The sequence below is a fragment of the Suncus etruscus genome, chromosome 12 (genome assembly GCF_024139225.1).
Source record: "Suncus etruscus isolate mSunEtr1 chromosome 12, mSunEtr1.pri.cur, whole genome shotgun sequence".
NCBI classification, from domain to species: Eukaryota; Metazoa; Chordata; class Mammalia; order Eulipotyphla; family Soricidae; genus Suncus; species Suncus etruscus.
The window spans coordinates 53,009,514-53,034,579 of NC_064859.1; the positions used below are offsets into that span (position 1 = coordinate 53,009,514).

Consider the following 25,066-nt stretch of genomic DNA (forward strand, 5'->3'; position numbering starts at 1 on the left):
TCTAAAATAACTTATGTATTTAAAAAAATGGGTAATGGGTTCAATCCCCAAATCTCCCAAAGCACCACCAGGAAATTCGTGAGTGCAGAGCGAGGAGCCAGGTGTGACCCAAACATTAAATACACTTACAGGAATAATCAACTCAATTTAGAAACTGGACCAGACTCTGACAGAATAAAGAGGCTACAGCATACAAAAAGATGTATAGCAAGTAATACATTTCAGATTAAAAAACCATTAAGGGGCTGGGAAGATTGTTGGAGCACTTGTTTGGCATGCAGGAGACCCCCAATTTAGTCGTTGGCACCACAAGACACCTCTAATACCATCTGATACAGCCTTGGTGGCCCCAGCACAAGTAGGTTTGAGCACCAACCTCAGAGGAAATCACTCTGGGCCCCCCAAAAAACCAAACAGCAATATGGAAATAAGTTTTCATCCATTGGAACTTTCATGGTTTGCAAAGAAAAATAACATTGAAATAGTCACTAATAAAATATATATTAAAATAGTTAAAAACCTGAACACCGATAACAAACACCAGTGCTGGTGAGGATGCAGAGCACGAACTCTTAAGCACTGCTGGTAGAAATGCAGAAAGGTACAGCGCTGTTTGGAAGACAGTTTCTTATAAGACAGACATAATCTTATCAAAAAAATAACCTTAGAATTTATCCATGTTACATATGCCTGGTTATAAGCACATCTCTTTCCAAGGCCAAATAGGAAATACCTGGGGGCAGTTTTACCTGGAATGTTCACTGCACATGACAATCTACAATGAAACCAAGTGTTATAGCAGAAATTTATTAAAATCTTTTATATAGTATTTTACAGACAGAAAAAAATGTAGTGTTCTCAATATTCAAGAACAAATGCTACTTGCAGAAGCATGAAGACATGCTTTTGATGTCTCCCACCCACCCCCAAGATAGTCTGTCTCAACTCTTGAAAATGCTGCATTTATCACTCCATGCCTCCAAGCTCTGCAAATAGTGAAGAGAGATTAGCAGAGAACCTTCTCCCAAAGGCAATGCCTCAGTCAGAGGCATAGTGCAAAATGCAGAAGAGCAACTTGAGTACACACACCAGCAGCGCCAGAAGAGGCTAAGCCCTCTCAAATCCCTGCAAGCCCCTAACTGCGTAGTGTGGCCAGTCGGGACTGCATGGCCTCCAGGGCCTCCTCCTCCTCCTCCTCTTCCTCTGATGCAGCCATAGCTCCTGGAGGTTCCGGGTCTGGAAGGGCGTCAGTGACTTTACTAGGTGCTTTCCCCAAGGCCCCTGAAAAGAAACAAGTTTTCAGAGTAAAGTGTTCCCTCATGATCTCTGTCTTTAGTCCCTGGTTTAGACTTTAAGAACAGAAAAGAGGCAGTAAAAACAAACTAATTTGATGGACTATTGCCCACTGTGACAAATATGTAAATACCAACTTGTAATGACACCAAATCAGAAATGATATAAGGATTCATTGTCTTTTTCAATAGGGATCCCACCTGCCAGTGCCACTGGAGCTAGGCTTGCTAGGTATCCAGCGCCTCACACAAATGCTCTCCACTTGAGCCAAATCTCTGGCCTTCGCTAAAAGTTTTAGATCTAAGAGACCAGAGATAGAACAGTGGGTAAGGCACCATGCCTGACATGGCTGACCCAGGTTCAATCCCTAGCACCACAAATAATCCCCGAAGCACCACCAGGAGTGATCCATGAGCACTACACCAGGAGTAAGTCCTGGGTACGTACCACCTTAAGTGATCCAAAAAGTAAAAGAAATTTTGATCTCTACTTAAATTCCTAAGCATTATTGAATACTCAATTTTTCAAGATTTGTGAAGCTAAATCTTCTGAATAGAATGGAATTGTTTCTAAATTTTTACAAAATGTTTCCTCAATCTTTACCCAACAATTAAAAATCAATCTCAGGGAATGGGAAAAAATAAATTTTACCCATTATATATATATATATATATATATATATATATATAATGTTACAAAACATCAAACTATCTCCCATTTCAAACTTTTTCTAGGCTTTTTTTTTTTTAATAAATGCTTATTTCTGGTTACTTTTATTTTTTTTATTTTTTTGGTTTTTGGGCCACACCTGGCGGCGCTCAGGGGTTATTCCTGACTATTTGCTCAGAAATAGCTCCTGGCAGGCACGGGGGACCATATGGGACACCGGGATTCGAACCAACCACCTTTGGTCCTGGATCGGCTGCTTGCAAGGCAAACGCTGCTGTGCTATCTCTCCGGGCCCTGGTTACTTTTATTTTACTTTTTTTTTTAGTTTTTGGGTCACACCCAGTGGTGCTCAGGGGTTACTACTGGCTGTCTGCTCAGAAATAGCTCCTGGCAGGCACTGGGGACCATACGGGACACCGGAATTCGAACCAACCACCTTTGATCCTGGATCGGCTGCTTGCAAGGCAAACGCTGATGTGCTATCTCTCTGGGCCCTTATTTTACTTTTTTTTTTTTTTTTTTTTTTTTTTTTTTGGTTTTTGGGCCACACCCGGTGACGCTCAGGGGTTACTCCTGGCTATGCACTCAGAAGTCGCTCCTGGCTTGGGGGACCATATGGGACGCCGGGGGATCGAACCGCGGTCCGTCTCCTAGGCTAGCGCAGGTAAGGCAGGCACCTTACCTCGAGCGCCACCGCCCGGCCCCCTTATTTTACTTTTTATTGGGTTTTGGGTCACACCTGGCAATGCTCAGAGGTTACTCCTAGCTCTACGCTCAGAAATCGCTCCTGGCAGGCTCTGGGGACCATATGGGATGCCGGGATTTGAACCACCATCCTTCTGCATGCAAGGCAAATGCCTTACCTCCATACTATCTCCAGCCCCCTGGTTCTGGTTACTTTTAAAACAGAAGCCAGATTTTTTAGAAATAACTTGAATAGATCTAAAATGATTAAATATAGAAGTAATAAAGTTCAAAGAAAAGTTAGATAATTCTGTGAGTGTGGGAAGAATGTCACTAAAACAGAGACCGAGGATGAGTCCCAGGGTAGTACCTGCTGTGATTTCAAACAGAATTTTGTCAATTTCCATTTCTGCTGCTTCTTCCATTTCTTCCTGATCGTCCATGCTTTCAAAAGTGTCCTCTAACATCTCTTCTATGATCCCAGCCTACAAATGGAACAAATTGTGTCACCTCTCAACTGTACCTAACAGATACCTCTCAACAGGCCCAGCACCAAGCAAGCATTAATGACCCGAGTATACCCCATCCATTCACAGGCTGACTCACAAGTCTGCAGGTCATGGGAACACAGTAAATGTTGTCTAAGCAGGAAAGCAAAAGGCCCAAGGAAAATTGCTCTCCGATTAGTATCAGGTTGAAGAAAGGGGCCTCTGCATTATGCACAGAGCCTCATGCAGAAAAGCAGACTCTAATAGTAGAACTTGGGGAACTATTTGCTGACAGATGCACATATTTGTCCTGAACTGTCTTGGAAAGTATTTACTCAAACACTTAAATATAATCTGAGTGCAAAAGCTAAAATATAAGAATTGGTTGAAGTCAGACCTGTCGCTATAACAGAGAATAGTGTGGAACGCCACAAACTCCTGAAGACTGAAGAACACTTTATATGGTTTGTACATGGTCAATCCAGTAGATCTGACAGGGATCAGTCCATTCACCAAAGCCTGATAACATTTAAGTGTGTTACAGGCAGATGAGGACTGATCTACATAGCATGAGAAAAAAGTCTTTGTACTAGGGTGGCTGCTGGGATGGTTATACAGGCCAGGTTGGCAGGGAGCGAAACAATAACGCCCTCTATCTGTCTGAGGCATCTAGTACAGGCCCTATCAGTTTCTCCTTTTTCTAACTAAAACCAGGGCTGTGGAGTCAGTAGGAGTTGGAGGAAATTTTGGTTACCTGGAATTGGAGTCAGAGTTGGAGCCCGATTCCACAGCCCTACCTAAAACTAGGGGGTCAGCAAACTCTGTAGGCCTGTTTCTGTATTTTTTTTTGGGGGGGGGGGGTCACACCCGGCAGTGCTCAGGGGTTACTCCTGGCTTCATGCTCAGAAATTGCTCCTGGCAGGCATGGGGGACCATATGGGACGCCGGGATTTGAACCGATGACCTTCTGCATGAAAGGCAAATGCCTTACCTCCATGCTATCTCTCCGGCCCCGTTTCTGTATTTTTTTAAGGGGGGAGGATTCCCAGCAGAACTCCTGGCAATGTATTACAGATCTGATGATAGAGGGCTTGATCTGGTGGAACTGGGAGAGGGGAGTGGTAGCATGTTTTGGGAGACTGAATTTGGTGCCTGAGCCCTCTAAAAGACAGTCAAGCTCATTATCTACTTATGGTATATGACTGCATTTACATTACAAAGCAGAATGGTTCCAAGAGAGAACCACAGCCTAGAAGCATAAACTGGATTTTCACACTTTCTCCAGAGGTGGTTCCCCAGGACCTCATCATAGACTTTCCTAGCCAGCTTCATTCACCTGCTTCTGAAGGGAACTGGTTTAATTTCCTATCTCCTAGGCTCACCAACCCTTGCTCCCTTACCCCTAACCCAGTTCCCTGGATCCCATCGATCCCCTAGTGCTGAGTGCACTTTCACTTCTAAGGAACACACTGGAAATGCAATCAGCCTTTGACATGCTCAGTTCTGGTTTCAATGGAAACCGCTGATCCTATTCTTAAAATAGTTTCTATCAATAACAGTGGACTGTCCCTTCTCGTGCACCCCAATCGCAAGCCAGACCTCTGCTTCGCCTGACTCCTGGTGGGCGGGCATAGGATGCAGGCTCAGCCCCAGGTACCTTCATCATTTCTTTGGATAGTTCACGCATGGTGGCCTGGATTTCTGGAATCTTCACCAGACTCTGCATAGCCTTCATCACTTCTGTGCTCTTCTGCAGAGAGCCAGCCACTCGCAAAACCGCTGAAAGGAAAAGGGAGCGTTAAAGAGACTGGCACAGGAGGAAATAAAGAAAATCAAATTACCAGCCTTCCCCAAAAAGGGCAGTAATGACAGGAGAATTTATGAGTCATTGAAATATATATGGAAACGGTAACTTTAGGTGAAATTGTGAAAAGATATGTCTGTGCTGCGGAATGTCCTGATAAACTGCGGCTGCCCCTGGGAACAGCCAGCTGGTAACAACTGGGGCACCCAGACTATGCTAGATGGGAGAAGCAGCTGGAGGCCCTGGCTGGGCCTGCTTGGTAAACAGAGGTTTCCTCAACTGGGCTGTCCTGCACCAACACACCCTATAGATTGGGGCTGCTCTGTGAGAAACCGCTTGATGGTTCTTAGGAAACCAAGAAATCAAGATAAGATCCCATGAGTGAGCTGGTGTGGCAATCTAAGACAATTCAAAAAAAATTTTCAGACAAATAATGTGCATGTTCGAAATTATAAGTAGCACAAATGATCACTTTCCTCCCCAAACATTCTTTAACATATCAAAAAATTTGAAAAGATGGCACCTTCCAAATCTGGACTGGCATGAGACCGAAGTTCTGAGAACTCTTGCACCTATATCAAGCTGCTCCTCAGAATTGACACCGTCTCCCACTGCACAGTGGCAGCTAAAGGAGGACTTAGCCATTACCTCTGTCTCAATCCAACTCTAGAAACTTTATTGTATTAAAGGGAAAACCTCAGACAAAACAAGTGACCAGGAAAGGCCAGCCTGGCATATTCTGTGATTTTTGCAAAGGAATCAGAAAATTTGCTAGTGGCTGAAAATACTTCAGTTATTAGCAATGAAACAGAAAAGTAAAATATTTATTTTTATGATAGTTATAGACACTCAGAATCTATATGCCAGGAACAAGCAATAAATTGCACATGTAAACATGATATAAAAATACACATTTTGGGACCAGAGCAATAGCACAGTGGTTAGGGAGTTTGCCTTGCACATGGCCAACCAAGGATTGACCCAGGTTTGATCCTTAGCATACCATAGGGTCCTCTAAGCGCCAGAGATTCCTGAGCATAGAGCCAGAAGTAACCCTTGCCATTGGATATGGCCCCAACCTCCCCAATATATATATTTTTAAAAGTTAAAGTTACTATTATTATAAAAAGGCAAGAGATAGAATGAAAATAGTCAAAATAAAGGCAAATTTCATCTAGTTCTCTATATTTCTATGAAGAATTTGATGTCCCTGAGACCAATGTTTTAGCCTAATTTATATGCTGAGCCACAGAGAAAAAGTATCAAACATAGCTCAAAATCCATAATCTGAGTCTGTAAAAGTGAAATGGAGGAGAGAGAAAAAAGCAGTGTGGTGTGTGTAAGACAAATACTGGAACTTGGGTATTCTGGAAAGGGTATAAATACTTCTGATATCTACACAAGGAAAATTCAGTATCATAGGAGAAGAAGGAAACAAAAGTGAATTCAGAAGATTAATTCCAAAAATAGTAAATCTGACAGGCAATCAAAAATAATTGGGAAGCAGATTCTTTTTTTTCTTTTCTTTTTTTTTTTGGGGGGGGGGGGCGGGTCACACCCAGCAGCGCTCAGGGTCTACTCCTGGCTCTATGCTCAGAAATCACCCCCAGTGGCTCGGGGGACCATATCTGATGCCGGGATTCAAACCAACGTCCTTCTGCATGCAAGGCAAACACCTTACCACTGTACTATCTCTCTGGCCCCTAGGGAAGCAGATTCTTTAAATAAGAAATAAGATTCTTTAAATAAGGGGCTGGCACACACACCTGAACAATGGATACCATCTATGGAAACAACCACAATTGTCTATAACATTACCAGGATCCAAGCCTCTACCAGGGAAGACCTACCACTGCTTTGGCATTGACTTACTCCAAAGAGTGCTCCCAACACCCAGACGACTCAGCAACAGTCTGCATGCAGGGCAGATCGCTCCGCATTGAATGGTGTGCTGAAACTAGAGGATGCTCCACATCAGCCTGACATCGATGAAAGAAATGCACAGAATCCAGAGTCTTTAAATATAAGAATCTGATACCAACAATAGCTAAAGTGTGAAAAAGTTTCACCGGTACCACGGAGAATGACTTGAGTTGGATGGACTGGTATGCCTGGAACCCAGAGTCGGTCTTATGCTAATAAACTTCTGTGGTGAGGCCTTTTTGTAATCAGGTCAAGGATTTTTTTTTTCCATTTTTCCCATTTTTCTGGACCTATGCAAACAACGGCAATTGCCACTATCACACCTTTATATATATTTTTTACTCTTATCCTTTAAGGAAAAAAATACAACTTACTGAACTTAAAAACAAATAACTGTAGTAGAATGCCTGTCTCGAATACAGGCAGGGGATGGGAAGAGGGGAGGGGGTAATCTTACACTGGTGAAGGGAGGTGTTTTGGTTATGACTGTAACCCAACTATGATCATGTTACTTAAATAAAAAATATATTAAAAATATGATAATAAATATTTCAGGTTCTACAGACAAAAAAAAGAAAGAAAATAAATAAGGGGCTGGAACAATAGCACAGGGGTAGGGCATTTGCCTTGCACACAGCCAACCTGGGACAGACCCAGGTTTAATTCCCAGCATTCCATATGGTCCCCTGAGCCTGCCAGGAGCGATTTCTGAGCACAGAGTCAGGAGTAACCCCTAAGCACTGCCAGGTGTGGCCTCAAAAATGAAACAAAATGGGGCCCGAGAGATAGCACAGCGCTGTTTGCTTTGCAAACAACTGATCCAGGACCTTAGGTGGTTGGTTCGAATCCCGGCGTCCCATATGGTCCTCTGTGCCTGCCAGGAGCTATTTCTGAGCAGATAGCCAGGAGTAATCCCTGAGCACCAACAGGTGTGGCCCGAAAATCAAAAACCAAAAACCAAAAAAAAAAAAAAAAAAAAAAAAGGAACAAAACAAAACAAAAAAGGGCAAAGATAAAGAGTATTCTCACCAAAGAAGATAGGCACCAGCATACAACACAACAATGCTCAACATATACCGGGCAAAAGAAGCCAATCTGAACAATGCTCAACATATACCAGCAGGGATGCCAGTCAAAACACACGGACCAGGAATGTGAGAATTCAAAACACCACCACCAATGCTGCTGAAGGTGTGATGCAGGAAAAACTTGAATTTAATGATTTCTCATAAACCAAACATTACTTCATCATTAAATGCCTATTACCGGGCAAAAGAAGCCAATCTGAAAGGCTTATATCGGTATGACTGCTTTTTAAAAATCTAGAAAAAACAAAACTAGGGCAGCAGTAAAGAATGGTGAATGTCAGGGATCAGGAGGAGAATTTCAGGGCTGGAGCGACAGCAAGCAGAGCAGGTAAGGAACTTGCTTTGCAAGTTCAACTTCAAGGTTTGATCCCAGCCATTGCATATGGTCGCTGGAACATTGCCAGAAATTATTCATGGACACAGATCCAGGAGTAAACCCTGAGCATGTGTGTGTGTGTGTGTTTGTGCAAGTGAGGGAAGAAGGAAAGAGTGAAAGAGGGAGGAAGGAATGAAGGGAGGAAAGGAGAGCGAATCTCCAAAATAAATAGGTTAAAAAATTATTTTAAATTCAACACTTTAATTGAACTACAACAAATCAATACTCATAAAAATTCTGATTCATAAAATATGACTGTGAAGGATTTGTCAAAATAAAAATTATTATAAAAAATTCTGATTCATGCTTGGTACACAGATTACACAATATCACATTATGCAAAACTTACACAGATTCAGGAATATGTGCCTGCAACAATATATACACATTCCCAGAGTATTTTACTTCTTAAGTAGAATACTCTTCATTTATAAATAATGCCAATATTAAATACTTGCTAAATAGATATAACACTTCGAGAACTGCAGCATTTTTTGTACGTCAAAATAGACACATCTCCAGGATATATCAAAAATGAGCTGGCCCAGTGGATCATTTGTCATACAGACTTCAATTCCATCCCAAGAGTGGATTTTTGAGATACAGAAAATAAACGGAATACAAACGTCAACTCCAGTTTAATGCTTGAAGAGCTTCTGCACTTCTTATTAAATACACCAGAAAATCCTTCATCTGCGGATTAATTATTAAGGTTATAACTATTGCATATTAAATACTTCCAATGATTGCATCTGATTAGAAGAGTTCAAAGTCCATGAAAACAGGAGTTCTCCACATATGCTGACAGGCCTTCCGTCCACTGAAATGAAGCTTCACATGGTTGTGATCCTGCAAACCTCTGATTCTAGGGCCCAAGCAACTGAGAGCACTTCCTACTTCACCTCCATGCAGTGACACCCAGACGGGCTCCAGACTCACGGTATAAGGACATCTAAAGTCTCCCTTGGCTGGCAAATCAAGGCAAACTGCTTTTCCTACAAAGCTCCGGGGGTGGTAGATCACCTTGAGTGTAAGGATTCCTTGATACATGAGCCATCAACTCCTTTGCTCTTGAAGATGATCCTAGCTCAGATCAGGCCCCTGGTGGGTGGCAGGCTTGGGTGTGCCAGATGGAGTGCTAATGAAGGGGGCTGTGAGCTAAAGCCTGGCTGTCACTTAACCAGCTGAGGTCTACTTAGGTCTCCACTTCACTGAATCCTTTTAAATATAAGGCAACATTTTCACAGCAGGAAATAAGAATAAAGTCTTCATTTACTGCCCAGAGCAATGGGTGCAGTCCTATGGCTAATACATTCATTGGAGAGTGACAAAACTAGTGTAAATGCAAGATACGCAGCACGAAGCAATACTTGGACCAAAAAGGTTAAAATTTAAGAACATGAGTTAATTAGTGCAATAACTTGCCTGTGGGAGTTCAAATAATAAATAGCAGGCAGGGCACTGGCCTTGCATGCAAATGACTCAGGTTCAAACCCAGGCACCCTCCATGGTCTCCCAATCCCTTCCAGTAGTGATCTCTGAGCATAGAGTGGGGAGTAAGCCCTGAGCACTGCGATGTGGTTCAAAGCTAAAACAAAGTACTTGCCTATACTTAGAATTAGGAAAAACAAAATTACAAGGTGGTATAATGAAATAAAGATGAACACCTCACAGCTCTTCTAAGCCCATTCACAGCTCTTCTCTTTGGAAAGTAGATTTTTTTTTTTTTGTAAAGTGCCTGTCACTGAGATGGTTACTTTGTGTTATTAATGTTGGGCCTTCCTGCAAGCCTCCAGGCTTCCTCCCACTTCACACCAGGGCCTGTACACATGTTCCTCCTCAGTGTGCAGCATCTTCATACAGCAGATTGCCATCTTTTTTAATATCACATTATTCACAAATGTGCAGAATGCCATCCCCATATAGGGACATGCTTATCTAGATACAGTTCCAAGCAGAGCATATGTGCTGTCCAAGAAAGCATCAGAATTCTTTATTCAGAGGCTAATGCAGGAAATTATTCCCAGTGACAATATCATGCGTGATACAGCTGACAAATTGTTTTCTTGTTTGTTTGTTTGTTTTTGGGCCACACCTAGCAGCACTTAGGGGTCACTCCTGGCTCTGCACTCTGACTCCTGGTATGTTCGGGGGACCATATGAGATGTCAGGAATTAAATCCGGGTCCGTCCCAGGTCAGCTGCATGGAGGGCAAATGCCCTATCACCGTACCATTGCTCTGGCCCCTGACAAATATTTATTGACTAAATCAATACATGAATTCAAAATGTAGGAAAAATGATACTCAAACTGAGTAAAAAATATAGAAAAAAGTTAAATGGGGCTCTTATTGGGGGAGGTAAGGCACATGCCTTGCATGCACTCAACCCTAGTTTAATTTGACATGACACTGTTGCCCCAAGCATCACAGGTAGGGCCAGATAGCACAACCTGGTAGGGCGTTTGCCTTGCAATGTGGCCGACCCAGGATGGACCCAGGTTTGATTTGGCATCCTATATGGTCCTCCAAACCTACCAGGAGCAATTTCTGAATGCAGAAATTGCCTGCCAGGAGCGATTTTTGAGCACAGAGCCAGGACTAACTCCTGAGTGCTATCATGTGTGGCCCAAAACCAAAAAACAAAAAAACAAGCATCTAGAGGCCCAAGAGCACTTCCAGGATGGCACAATGTTACTCCAGAACAGACCAACACCACATCCTCAGGCATCAGACTGAATCCCCCATGTTGGTCAATATCGCAGAAGGGAATTTTAAACTCTCTGAAACCCCCCCCCAAACATTAAAATTATTATCTTAATAACAAACAACATAATGTAATTTCTACATAGGGTGACATATCAACTGTTAGGTCAGAAATGTTTCTTGCTGCAGGACCTAGGGGCCAGCTCAGTGGCTTACAGTGCCTGTTCCTACAAGTGTGAGACCCAAAATCCCATCCCATGTACTGAGCAGGGTGACACAGCAGCCAGATATGTTGGAACAGATCAACTAATAGGTTTGGCTATGAGAGCATCACAGCGAGCAAGCACTCAACCAGAATGAGAGAGACAACACTACAAGCATGTTTGCACAGCACAACTCAATAGGACTCTAAGTCCTGTTATACAAGCACCACAGCCAGGCATGTGTGTGATCCTTGGGAACAAAAATAACAACAATCAAAGAGGAAGAAAACAATATACCTACTCAATTTTCTTTTTTTTTTGTTTTTTCGGGCCACACCCGTTTGATGCTCAGGGGTTACTCCTGGCTAAGCGCTCAGAGATTGCCCCTGGCTTGGGGGGACCATGTGGGGCACTGGGGCAATCGAACCATGGTCCTTCCTTGGCCTGCGCTTGCAAGGCAGACACCTTACCTCTAGCGCCACCTCACCGGCCCCCTACCTACTCATTTTTTAATTGACCATAAAAATTCCATAACATTCCTTATAGAAATAAAATAACAGAGGAGGATGGAGTTCAACAAGTAACAGTTAATTGTTCCTCAACTATAGACAATAATAGCATTTTGGTGAGATGAACACATCAAGTGATCTAGAAAGAAACTAAAAAGAAACACATGAAAGGGTTAATTCTTTAGCATTTCACTGTAAAGAATGCCCCCCAACTCACGTACAGGAACATTTCACCCAAAGGAGATAAATAAAGCAAATAAACATATGAAGAAAAATGTCTTTAATAATTAGCCATTCGGGAATTCAAACTAAAACCTTATCAGATAGTTTTACATACCTTCCTACCCTCATCAGAATGTCTAAAAACAGTGACCTACCAAGTGTTAAAAGGATGCCCAAAAAACCCCTGCATCCCTCATACAATGGCAGATGGGGACTTAAAATTATACAGCTACTCTAAATAACAGCTTGAGAGTTTCTTATATGAAACCATAAAACCCAGGAATTTATCTCAGAGAAAAGAAGACTCATGTTTATGCAAAACACTTATGTCCTGTATACTTTGAGCACTTGGATAGTTTTCATATCTTGGCTACTATAAATAATGCTACAGTGAACATAGGTGTATATATGACTTTTCTTTTTCTTTTTTGGTTTTTGGTTTTTGGGGCCACACTCGGCGATGCTCAGGGGTTACTCCTGGCTATCTGCTCAGAAATAGCTCCTGGCAGGCACGGGGGATTGTATGGAACGCCGGGATTCGAACCAACCACCTTGGGTCCTGGGTCGGCTGCTTGCAAGGTAAACACCGCTGTGCTATCTCTTCGGCCCCTATGTGACTTTTCTGATAAAGGATTTTGTGTTCTTAAGAGTACCAGATGCCCAGAACTGGGATTGCTGAGTCATATGAAAGTTGCAATATTAACAGAGTTGAGAGTATTAATAATGGTTTCCAAATCATTTCCCAAAGAGCTGCACCATGCAATAGTTCCATCAACAGTTCCCTTTTTCACCCCATCCCTGCAAGTACTCAACATTTCTAATTTTTTTTTTCACATAGACCATTCTTGCTGATGTAAAGTGATAAAATTTCTATACTACACTTATACAAATTTAATTGACAGTAATTGCAGAGAAGTTACATAAATATTCTTTACACGACTTTTTTTTTTTGTTTTGATTTTTGGGTCACACCCAGCAGTGCTCAGGGATTACTCTTAGCTCTATGCTCAGGACTCTCCTGGCAGGCTCGGGGGACCATATGGGATGCCGGGATTTGAACCACCAACCTTCTGCATGCAAGGCAAACACCTGACCTCCATGCTATCTCTCCGGCCCCTATGTGACTTTCTTGTCCATGACAAATAAAATCACAAGTGTCAAGACTAACTCAGTGATTAAGTACCTGCCTTGTAATCCAAGAGACAGTGAGTCTAATCTCCAGATTCAGTCGTCCAGAACTAAACGCGACTTCCGTCCTCCTGCTGTTTGGAACCTCAGAGTCACCAGTGTGTGATCACAGTGCTGCTGTAACCAAGTATGTGCAAACAACACAACTAAACACTGTGGCCCCAGCGAGCTCCATGACTAAAAAATGCACAACTAAGCACAAAAGCAGAGCAACCAAGTGTGTGGGCACCACATCACTCTGCAACTCCCTAGTCATTGTAGTAACAGAAATAAAGCAAAGGATAGTGGAATCAAGAAAGACAGAACTTTACAAGAAATAAACATCTGGCGCCGGAGAGAGAGCACAGCGGTAAGGCATTTGCCTTGCATGCAGAAGGATGTTGGTTCATTGGTTCGAATCCCGGCATCCTGTATGGTCCCCCGAGCTTGCTGGGGGTGATTTCTGAGCATAGAGTTAGGAGTAACCCCTGAGTGCTGCCAGGTGTGACCCAAAAAAACCAACAAAAAGAAATCTAATCCCATCAAAAAATGGGGAGAAGAAATGGACAATTTGACAAAAAAGAAATACTAATGGCCAAAAGGTACATGAAAAAATGCTCCACATCACTCATCATCAGGGAGATGCAAATCAAAACAACTATGAGGTACCATCTCACGCCAGATTGTCGCACATTACTAAGAATGAGAACAAGCAGTGCTGGCGGGGATGTGGAGAGGAAAGGAACTCTTTTTCACTGCTGGTGGGAATGCCGTCTAGTTCAACCTTTATGAAAAGCGATATGGAGATTCCTCCAAAAACTGGAAATTGAGCTCCCATATGATCCAGCTATACCACTCCTAGGAATATACCCTAGGAACACAAAGATACAATACAAAATTCCCTTCCTCAGACCTATATTCATTTGCAGCACTATTTGCAATAGCCAGACTCTGGAAACAACCGAGATATCCTTCAATAGATAAATTGGCTAAAGAAACTGTGATAATATACACAAAGCCATCAGGAGAGATGAAGTCATGAAATTTTCCTGTACAAGAATGTACATGGAATCTATCATGCTGAGTGAAGTAAGTCAGAGGGAGAGAGATAGATGCAGAATAGTCTCACTCATCTATGGGTTTTAAGAAAAATAAAAGACATTCTTGCAATAATTTTCAGAGACTAAAGAAAGGAGGGCTAGAAGTTCCAGCTCACTACATGAAGCTCACCACAGAGAGTGATGAGTGCAGTTAGAGAAATAACTACATTGAGAACTATCGTAACAATGTGAATGAATGAGGGAAGTAGAAAGCCTATCTAGAGTACAGGCGGGGGTGGGGTGGGGAGGAGGGAGGTTTGGGACATCAGTGATGGGAATGTTGCACTGGTGAAGTGGGGTGTTCTTTACATGACTGAAACCCAACCACAATCATGTTTGTAATCAAGGTGTTTAAATAAAGATATTAATTAAAAAATACAATAAAACTGGTAAGGGAGGTATTCTGTTTATGACTGAAACCCAACTATGAAGATGCTTGTGATAATGGTGCTTAAATATTTATATTTAAAAAAAAGAAATACAATAAAAACAGAACTTAAAAGCTTTTTTTTTTTTATTTTGGGCCACACCCAGTAACACTCAAAGGTTATACTCCTAGAAGGTTTATGGCAGCAAATGGGATGCTGGGGCTGCCTAAGTGCAAGGCAAATGCCCTACCTGCAGGCCCTAAAGGCATTTCTAAGGAACATAAAAGTAAGGAAAGTGAAAATGTGGTCTTTGGATATCTGTATTGCTAAAGGAATAGGACAACTATTTTGTATTATTCTTATTAAATACCCATTTGTGTTGTTCCAATATAGAGACAGTATTCATCTGATTAACTAAAAGAGAAATATGACACAATTTGTTGTGTCAAATAGGAAACAATTTGTTGGGAAGACATATTTTCCACACAATGTTAATATTTTATTTTGTTTTTGTAAGAGTCTGCATCATTTGATAAATGAAAAGTGTTCTTCAGAATTTGAATTTGTGAACCATTTAGAACCAGAAAATAAACTATGGATGAGTAACATACCCATATGTATATAACACATACCATATTTTTCGTACCATAGGATGCGTTCTCCCCCCCACCCCCAATGTGTTTTACTGAGTGAATGCCACCTGGAGCTGAAGTCTGGAGCGCAGGGGAGGAGAGAATCTAAAAACTGTGTGTCTTATGGTCAGGTGCGTCTTATAGAGTGAAAAATATGGTATATGAGGAGATTGTGATTGTTTAGCAGATCTTAAAATAACTGAATTTTAATCCTGAATATTAGAAGAAGATGGCTTGGCCACCCCCCCCCCCAGTGTTACAGCCCCCTTGGCGGCAGGAGCAATCGCCTAATCCTGGGGCAAGGGGGCCAGACCTGTCACCTTCACTGCACTCTCCCCACTCCTGGTGCTCACTTCTTCGGGAGAGGGGGCATGGGGGGTGGGGGCTGGCTGGTGGAGCCTAGCAGGGTGAAGCAAGCACATGGGGTTGGCTGTGATGTCGGCAAAAAAAAAAAAAAAAAGACAGTGAATATGCCAGGTCACAATGAAAAATTACATGTTAGGGGCTGGAGACATAGTGTAAGGGTTAAGCTCTTGCATTATACAAGGCAAAGCCCAGTACTATATTTGGTCCCCAAGTGCCACCAGGAGTGAACCTTAAACACAAAGTCAGGAGTAAACCCTGAGCACAAGTTGTCGTAGCACCAAAACAAATGAAACGATGAAATGCCAAGGCTGGATATGCAGCTCAATGGTAGAGTACTTTTCTTAAATGTAGGAAGCCTTGGGTTTAATCTTAATCTCTCTCTCTTTTCTGTCTCTTTTTGTTTCTCTTTCACACACACACACTTAATGCCAAGGACCAGGGATGTGGTTCAATGATTAAATTTTATTCCTGACATTCATAAGGCCTCGGTTCGATCCCAGCACCATACATAGATACAGAATTAAGTGCCAAATAAATAAAAATTTCTAGTCCTATTTGTTGGTTTAAGGCCTTGGAATATAGACAGATGGTTAATAAACACGTATATGTGTTATATGTATATACTGTATAAAATATTACATTGTTAAATTAAATAAAAGCAAACTATGAAGCTAATGGTACTTTAACAGCAGTAATTAAAATAATAATCTAAGGCCAAAACACCTTAAATATTTCTGTAGGCTGGAGCTAAAGTACAATGCATCCAGCAGAGCCCAAGTTCAACCCCTGGCATTACATATGGCAGGGGTCTCAAACTCCATGGGCTGCAAACGGCCCTCTGTACAACATTTTGTAGCCCTGCCCTAGAGGAATCATTTTTGTTTTGTTTTGTTTTAGTTGTTTGGGTCACACCCCCCAATGTTCAAGGCTTACTACTGACTCTGCACTCAAGGTTCACCCTGACTTTGCCTCCTGTGGCCCCCAGGTAAATTGAGTATGAGACCCCTGACATATGGTCTCCTGAGTACCATCAGAGTGATTCCTGAGTGCAGAGCCAGGAATAATCCTGAACACTGACAGGAGTGACTCCCAAAACAAAACAAACAAAAACAAAAAAGAAAGAAATATCTTAGTTTAGGGGCTGAAGAGTACAGCAGGTAGGGTGCTTGCCTTGCATGTGACCAATCCAGGTTCGATCCCAGCATCCCATATAATCACCGTAGCATACCAGAAGTGATTCCTGAGTGCAGAACCAGGAGTAATCCCTAAGCATGACCCCAAAACAGACAAAAAAAGTCTGTAGTTTTTATCTGTAGTAATCCTGATAACTTTTAAATTATATTAAAAATTATAAAAAATTCAATGAGTAGTTTAAATTTCATAATACTACTGTTTCACCTCAAAGGTCCATATTTTGTAAACTTACTTTCAAGTGTTCCAATCCAAGCACAGAAAAAGAACAGAAATCAGACTTAAAAACAAATATACCAATAGCTATGAAAGAAAAGCGTACCCCAGCCAGGCCCTCCCTTTCCAGTGCCTTTATCTAGATGTGACAACCCTTTACCTTGGTCCTAGAGTTCTCATTATTCTCTGTACAAGAACCACATCATGACTAAGCAATGGGGTCTGTCTCTCTTGTTCTAAATTTTGACAAAATATGCATATGCATGATAAATTATTGTGCAACCATCATCATCATCTATCTCTTAACTTTTTCATCTTCCCAAACAGAAATTCTGTTCATTAGGCTTTATGCTTCCTAGTTCCCCTTTATCCCAGTCACTGCCAGCAACCATTCTATAAAAGTTTTATCCACCTCATGACAGTGGAATCATACAGTATTTGCATTTCTGTATAGGACATATTTCATTTAGCATCATTAGTATATCACAATTTCATATAAGGCCCCCATTTTATTATTCATTCACGTTTCAATAAACACCTGAGCTGCTGTTACTTTTTCCTATGCTATGCATGTAAATATGCAAACATCTACATGAGGCCCTGATTCCAAGGCTTTTGTGCATGAACCCAGAAGTGAAATCAATGAACTCTATGGTAATTCTACTTCCTGCTCCACTTTTAACTCTTAACTTCCTCCTCCAATCAAAACGTACATGTCTTATTCTGCAGAAGCTGCTGACACAAAGCTGTCATTTGCTAAGCATCAAATCATGATGCTATAATAGCTGACAAAGCTTAACCAGTAACCCTGGGCACTCTTGTCAAAAGAAATCACATGCTTTGCTGAGTATAGGCAAAAACATTTCACCATTGCCTCTGCACACTCTAACTCAACTCAGATGGCTCTCTGAAAATAATTTTCCTCGGGCCGGGCGGTGGCGCTAAAGGTAAGGTGCCTGCCTTCCCTGCGCTAGCCTTGGACGGACCGCGGTTCGATCCCCCGGCGTCCCATATGGTCCCCCAAGCCAGGAGCAACTTCTGAGCGCATAGCCAGGAGTAACCCCTGAGCATTACCGGGTATGGCCCAAAAACCAAAAAAAAAAAAAAAAAAAAAAAAATTTTCCTCACAACTCCCACTGCATCCTTGCAACAGCCCCTCTCACTGTATCTAGTTACTAAGAATCCTTGCTTTCCTATTAGCTGTGAAAACCCTTTTCTTCACTTCCCTGCTCCTCCTCCTTCATGCTGCGAGGTACCCCGATCTCCCAGACTTCAGTGTTCTGAATGTACAGTTATTTTCAGTCTCAGGGCACACTCTCCACACACACTTATCTGCTTATCTCTGACAGACAGGGTGTCCAAGAAGAGCCATTCTAGCTATCGTTTCTTCTATCACACTGTAATAGCCATGTCTTACATTCTTGTTTGATTCCGACATTTTAAATTTTTATTAAATACATCTGTTTATTTGCTTTTTACCTATATCTAGAGGACAATGAAGGCAGCTGTAAGATTTACCATTTGATTCCCAGTCAAGCAATATACCTGGCATATAATCAAAGCTAAAAGAAATATAATGTTAAATTAGTTAACATTTTGCTATTTGTACCTCAGTCTGTTTGACTGAGAAGACTGAGAAATGTCTCATGAAATCTATGGCTCCTTCCCCACTCTCCACTCTCACTTGTCTCTTTCCCTCCTTCTTGCTCAGGACAGAAGAGGAGCCCTATCAATATTACAAAGAGGGAACAAGAGAAGTAGCTCAGTGGGCTCGAGCATGTGAGTTGCATGCGTGAAGTCCAGGTTCAACCCATGGCCTGACATTGTCCTCCAACTCCTATCAAGAATGACACCCTAGCACTGAGAGCAACCCGAGCACTGATGGATGTGGCCCCCAAACAAAACAGAAATAAAGAACACAAGAGCATTTCAAAAAGTAAAGGATAGTAAGGGATAATACAGCTCTCCAGAAATAAGACCACCATGATTTATCTTCAGAGGTTCGTTTGTTTAAAGTAACTATTGGAGAACTCTTTCTTGTAAATTCACATTCAGATAGCCAAAAATATGGAGGCCAACAGAAGGGAAAATAAATGAAGGGCATTTCTTAGAAAACAGAACACAAGAGACAATAATGATTAACAATAAATGTTCAGAACCAACAATTCTGACAGAACAGACAACTCTTACAAACACACAAGGTGTCACCACAACCCCAAGAAAGGTGCTGCTGCTATTTCCAAAACGAAGCAAAAGAACACTAGGGAAAAGAAAAGACCAGGAAGGAATATATAACAACTTCCAGAAGTGTGTTTTCCTTTTTTAGAATATGAACTAGAGTGGAAAGGAAAGGAACACATGGATACACATAAAACCAAAAGGGCCAAAGCACTGAAGAAATTGGCAGATACAAATATATCCTGGAAAACAGGGAAGATAATGAGGAGAAAGAACAAGACAATTCAGAGAGAGAACAAGTTTTGTGCAGACATATTAGTATTTATACATCTGTTAAGATGTGAGTGGAGAAAACACTCACACTCTCATAATCATAAATTTTGGCCTAAAGATAAAATTTTATAAATTAATAACATTTAAAGGGAAAGAGTTAGGCTGGGACTAAAGCCCCAAAATCTGAAACAAAGGGAAAGAGTTGGATGAGATCACGTGGGCAAAAAGTAAAGCTGGAGGAGTAGACAGTCTCTATAACAAAGACCTCAAGCACTTTAGTAATTAAAAAACCAGTCAAATCTTTTTTTTTTTAGTCAAATCTTTTACAATTCAATTGTTATCAAATCATTTTGTCATATACTTAAAACAACACAGGGCCGGGCGGTGGCGCTAGAGGTAAGGTGCCTGCCTTGCCTGCGCTAGCCTTGGACGGACCGTGGTTCAATCCCCCGGTTTCCAATATGGTCCCCCAAGCCAGGAGCGACTTCTGAGCACATAGCCAGGAGTACTCCTGAGCATTACCGGGTGTGGCCCAAAAACCCAAAACAAACAAACAAAAAAAACAAAAAACAAAAAACATAACGTGTTATATTTAAAAAGATAACAGCTTTTTACTTATATGTAATTCAGAAAGAACTTTTGATTAGTACAAAAAGATTATACATGCAGGGGGGAGAAAAGTTTTTTCACATAGTGTGACAAAAAGGCTGGCACAAACAGAAAAAAGAACTCTCATCCCCTTATTAGTAAAGTCTCTTTGAGGAACTATTTTCAAGTTCTAGAAAAATATAACCTGAACTACTTTTTGTTTAGCTTTTGGTTTTTGAGCACACCTGGCAATGTTCAGGGCTGTGCTCAGGGATCACTCCTGGCAGGCTCAGGCAACCATATGCAATGCCAGGGATCAATCCACCTTAGCCATATGCAAGGCAAGCTACCTGCTCTGCTATCACTCCTGCTTCAGCTACTTTTAATATGCATGTGTCCTAATGCAGAATGGGGACATTTTTTTTTCGCCAAGACCATTTGGATATTTGTAACATCATTTGTGGGTCCTACAATAAGCACAAAGGCCACTGAAAGCCTATCCAAAAATAAAAAAACACAACACAATCTCTGTCTTGTATGTCCCACAGCCAGAGCATTGCAGAATTTCATGGGTCAGATGTTCCCCAATACTATCCTAAAGAAATGGTGGGGATGAAAGCAGCTCAGGATCGCATACCTCACGTGGATGAGTTATCACAGCAAAACACATAAACAGACACACACACACACACACACACACACACACACACACACACACACACACACCTATCGTAGGCATCACATAGGTAATTTGTCATAGCAAAACACACACACACACACCTTCTTTATACTTATGCCAAAGAGAAAAAATATTCATGGAAATATTGTTAACAGTCTAAATGTCCTTTAATGGGGAAAGGGAAAAATAAAATGTAATATTTTCACATGAGGAAATATAATTCAGTAGTTAAAAATGTATTTATCATTACATTGTCTTTTAAAAATAACAATATTGGGGAACAGAGCAAAAATAGCACAGTGATAGAGCATTTACCTCACACATGGCCATCCCAGGACGAACCCCGGTTCAATCCCCAGCACCCCATATGGTCCTCCAAGCCTGCCAGGAACAATTTCTAGGCCCAGAGCCAGAAATAATCCCTGACCATTGCAGGATGTGGCCTCAAAACAAAAACACTAAAACAATATTGGGGGCCAGAGTGACAGCATAGCAGTAGGGAATTTGCCTGACACACTGCCAACCTGGGAGGCCAAGGTTCAATCCCCAGCATCCCATATGGTCCCCAAGCCTGCCAGGAGCAAATTCTGAGTACAGAGCCAGGAGTAACCCGAGTGCCGCCAAGTGTGGCACAACAACAAACAAAACCCTAAACATAACAATATAGAGTGAGAAAAAAAGATGTAAAACATTAATATGTATAATGCTGTTTATAACTTTTTAAATTTTTTTTTGTTTTTGGCCTTGTAGGCTGGTTGTTCCAGCTACTGTCTCCTGACAGCATCTCACGTTGCACCATCTGCTTTAGAATTTTTTTTCTTGTTTTTCTCATCTAAAAACTATGTACGTCTTATGGTAAGATGTGTCTTATAGAGTGAAAAATATGGTAAGTGCTTAAACCTCTGTACTGTCTCTCCAGTCCTATTTATACAAAATTTAAGAGTCATGACTGTTGGACTGTCCTAATAATGAGAATGTATGAGGGAAATGGAAAGCCTGTCTAGAGTACAGGCGGGGATCGGGTGGGGAGGAAGGAGATTTGGGACATTGGTGATGGGAATGTTGCACTGGTGATGGAATGTTGCACTGGTGATGGGTGGTGTTATTTACATGACTGAAACCCAAACACAATCATGTATGTAATCAAGGTGTTTAAATAAAAAAAAAAAAATATATATATATATATATATATATATATATATATATATATATATATATATATATATATATAAAACAAGAGTCATGACTGTGGCCTGTGAGAAGTTGAAAGAAAAGGGGAAAAAATGACATCAGCATTAGGAGCACTGTTTTATTTCTACTATAAAAATTAAATGCATGGGCCCGGAGAGATAGCACAGCGGTGTTTGCCTTGCAAGCAGCCGATCCAGGACCAAAGGTGTTTGGTTCGAATCCCGGTGTCCCATATGGTCCCCCGTGCCTGCCAGGAGCTATTTCTGAGCAGACAGCCAGGAGTAACCCCTGAGCACCGCCGGGTGTGGCCCAAAAACAAAAAAAAACAAACAAAAAAAAATTAAATGCAAATATAACAGAATGTCAGATCTTTGTGATTTGGTTGACAGGCTCTTAAGTAGATGCATCTCTATTACCCTGTATACTTTTTATCTTTGCAACTGGGGAAAAAAGACTGTACATACAGTGATTTATTCATAGAGGGGAAAGGCCATGTAAGCAATACACTTCCTAATAATTCAGTAAAGAAAATACTAAAAAAATGTTTTAATAAATTTATCGTGGGGCCGGGCGGTGGCGCTGGAGGTAAGGAGCCTGCCTTGCCTAAGCTAGCCTAGGACGGACCGCGGTTCGATCCCCCGGCGTCCCATATGGTCCCCCAAGAAGCCAGGAGCAACTTCTGAGTGCATAGCCAGGAGTAACCCCTGAGCGTCACAGGGTGTGGCCCAAAAACCAAAAAATAAATAAATAAATAAATTTATCATGGCCAACTGAACATGGATCCTTTCAGCAATTTGCAGGAAAAAAGAGGGAATAAATAAAAACCATTAAAGCTGATTAGAAAAGGCCAGAGTATCTGTATAGTCTTACAAACATCAGAAAATAGGTACTGTTCAAATGCTTGATCAAAAGGCATCCATTTAAGCAATATACCCAGTAGGTAGAGAGTCTCCATAATTCTATCACTTCAGTAAGAGTTTTTAAAGGTTAAGAAGTTGGGGCTAGAGAAACAGTACATCTGGCAGGTACTTGACTTGTATGAGCCTGGCATACTTTTGATTCCCAGTACCACTTATGGTCCCCCGCTGAGTCTGCCAAGAGTAATCCTGACTGCAGAGCCAGGAGTAAGCCATGAGCCATGAGCCATGCTGGGTGTGATCCAAAGACAAAATAAAAATAATAGAATCAATTAAGGTAATGAGGTACAAACAGTAGTCGTGGCAGCAGTCTGTAAACTACAGGTGGTAGCATCTTACCCAGCTGGTTCTTCATGCCCATGAGTACGGAGTTCATGTGCGCTCTGGAGGCATAGAGCTTGCTCACCGCCTTCCTTGACCTGATCATCTCCTTGGCCAGAACCACACAAACATCCTTCTGACCCTTTTTGGCAGCATCTTTCACAGATCGTTTCACCTTTTCTTCTTCTCTTTGAATATCTATATTTTCCACAAGACAGCAAAAATTAGGATAAACGTGGAGAATTCCTGACACTTGAAATCTAACTGGCATTTACATGGTCTTAATTATTAAATAGGAAAACAAAAGGAAATGTACAAAATATTGATTATTGTATTGATTATTTCCAAAAATATTAAAATAATTTAACAGTGTAAAAAGAGTCAATTCATTCCAGCATCAATCCTAATATACCTAAATATTATCTACATCGGATCTGGAAAACAAGCTATAATTAATTTGTCTTGAGACTTATGAAACTAGACAAGTCATTTACTTTCTTAGTACAGGGAGGACAGGTGCTTTACAGACATTCCCATTCTAAAAGAGAGAAATGGAATGACACACAAGTTGTCGAAAATCTAGCAAGCAAACTCTGAACTCTTGACCCCATCTCTGATTTCCACCCTCACACGCTCTCTGGTAACTAACTGTCACCCAATCCCACCCTCTGGTGAATGGTCAGTCACATTCAAGGTCTCTGTCCACAGTAACGCTCTTACAGAAGTCTGAGGGCTAGGCAGTAGCTCTGATCATTTCAGAACATGTTGAAGGATATCCTGGCCTTTCCTAGATCAAGAGCACAAACAAGCAGCAAAAAAATCTTACTGTCTGGCACAGTACATCATCTGTGTCTGACAGCATTCCCTTACTCCAATTTATACCCATGACCTTTAGTTTCTCTTATTAATATGACTGATCAATTCCAGGTTCCACACCCATACTTTACTAATCTCCTTTCCTTATCTGGTTGTTATAATCTCCCCAGAGAGGCTTTTATTATCCTATGTATTTAATTATATAACAAATTATAAAATATATTTATATTTCTATACTTATCCAAAGTATCCATGATTACTTATGCAATAAGATGGAAGCTTTTTCTTTAGCTCTACTTTAATGGAAGATATACTCTCACCAAAATCATATTCTTGCTTGCTAGCATTTTTTCAGGTATAGGGATCAAACTTGGGATCTAATGCATAAAGTATGTACTCTACTGGTATGCCACATCCCCAGCCCAGAATCATCTTCAATGGCCTATTTCTAGTAAAGCAGCTTTCTGTCATGCTCCTCAAAATTCATGTAGCATATATCACCTATTTAAGCTATGGTATTTTTGTTCTAATGGCCCAAAATGACTAATAACAGATAGTGGTACCAAGAATTAGAATATTCCTGTATTTCTCTAACATGCACCTAAAAAAATGTGGCCCCATCAACAACTAAGAGAAAAATAGTGCTACTAGGTTCATGGTTCAAGCATCCTATGTGCAGAAGAAAGGTGTGGTCACTTTTTTAAATGTAGACTCATTGCCTAATGTGTTGTTTCTCGTGTGCATCACTGAAAAATCAGCACATATATGCTACATAAGTTCACCACTGAAAATCCAATTCTATCTGCTTCATATGGGTATCCCTTTCTCCCAATTTACCTACACTCCTCCTTGTAATCACAATGGGTCTTCTAGAGTAAAAGTTTATCTTTGTTTTATTTAGTACAATGTTTATTTTCTTTATATACTACAAATGAAATCATACGATGCTTTGTCTTTCTCCATCCAATATATACTCTAAGTATAATACTCCTAGGCTCATCAATGTTGATGCGAATGCTAGTTCAAATTATCTACTCTCTATTTATCTTCTGAGATAGACACATCCACCTTTGAGAATGGGTTATTAAAGTCTGTTATTA

General features: G+C 41.1%; 1 protein-coding gene across 2 annotated transcripts in view; it reads right to left on the bottom strand.

Annotated features, from left to right (window-relative positions):
• Positions 1-793: 793 nt before the first annotated feature.
• The window catches only part of CHMP3 (charged multivesicular body protein 3), a 78,125-nt gene continuing 53,852 nt past the window's right edge, over positions 794-25,066 (bottom strand). For both annotated transcript variants that reach the window (XM_049784919.1, XM_049784917.1), the window contains 4 exons: positions 23,169-23,348; positions 4,792-4,913; positions 3,017-3,131; positions 794-1,281 (listed from right to left, as the gene is read on the bottom strand). In XM_049784919.1, the coding sequence (XP_049640876.1) occupies positions 1,136-1,281; positions 3,017-3,131; positions 4,792-4,913; positions 23,169-23,348 (563 nt within the window). In that variant the 3' untranslated portion in view covers positions 794-1,135. The remainder of the gene's footprint in view (positions 1,282-3,016; positions 3,132-4,791; positions 4,914-23,168; positions 23,349-25,066) is intronic.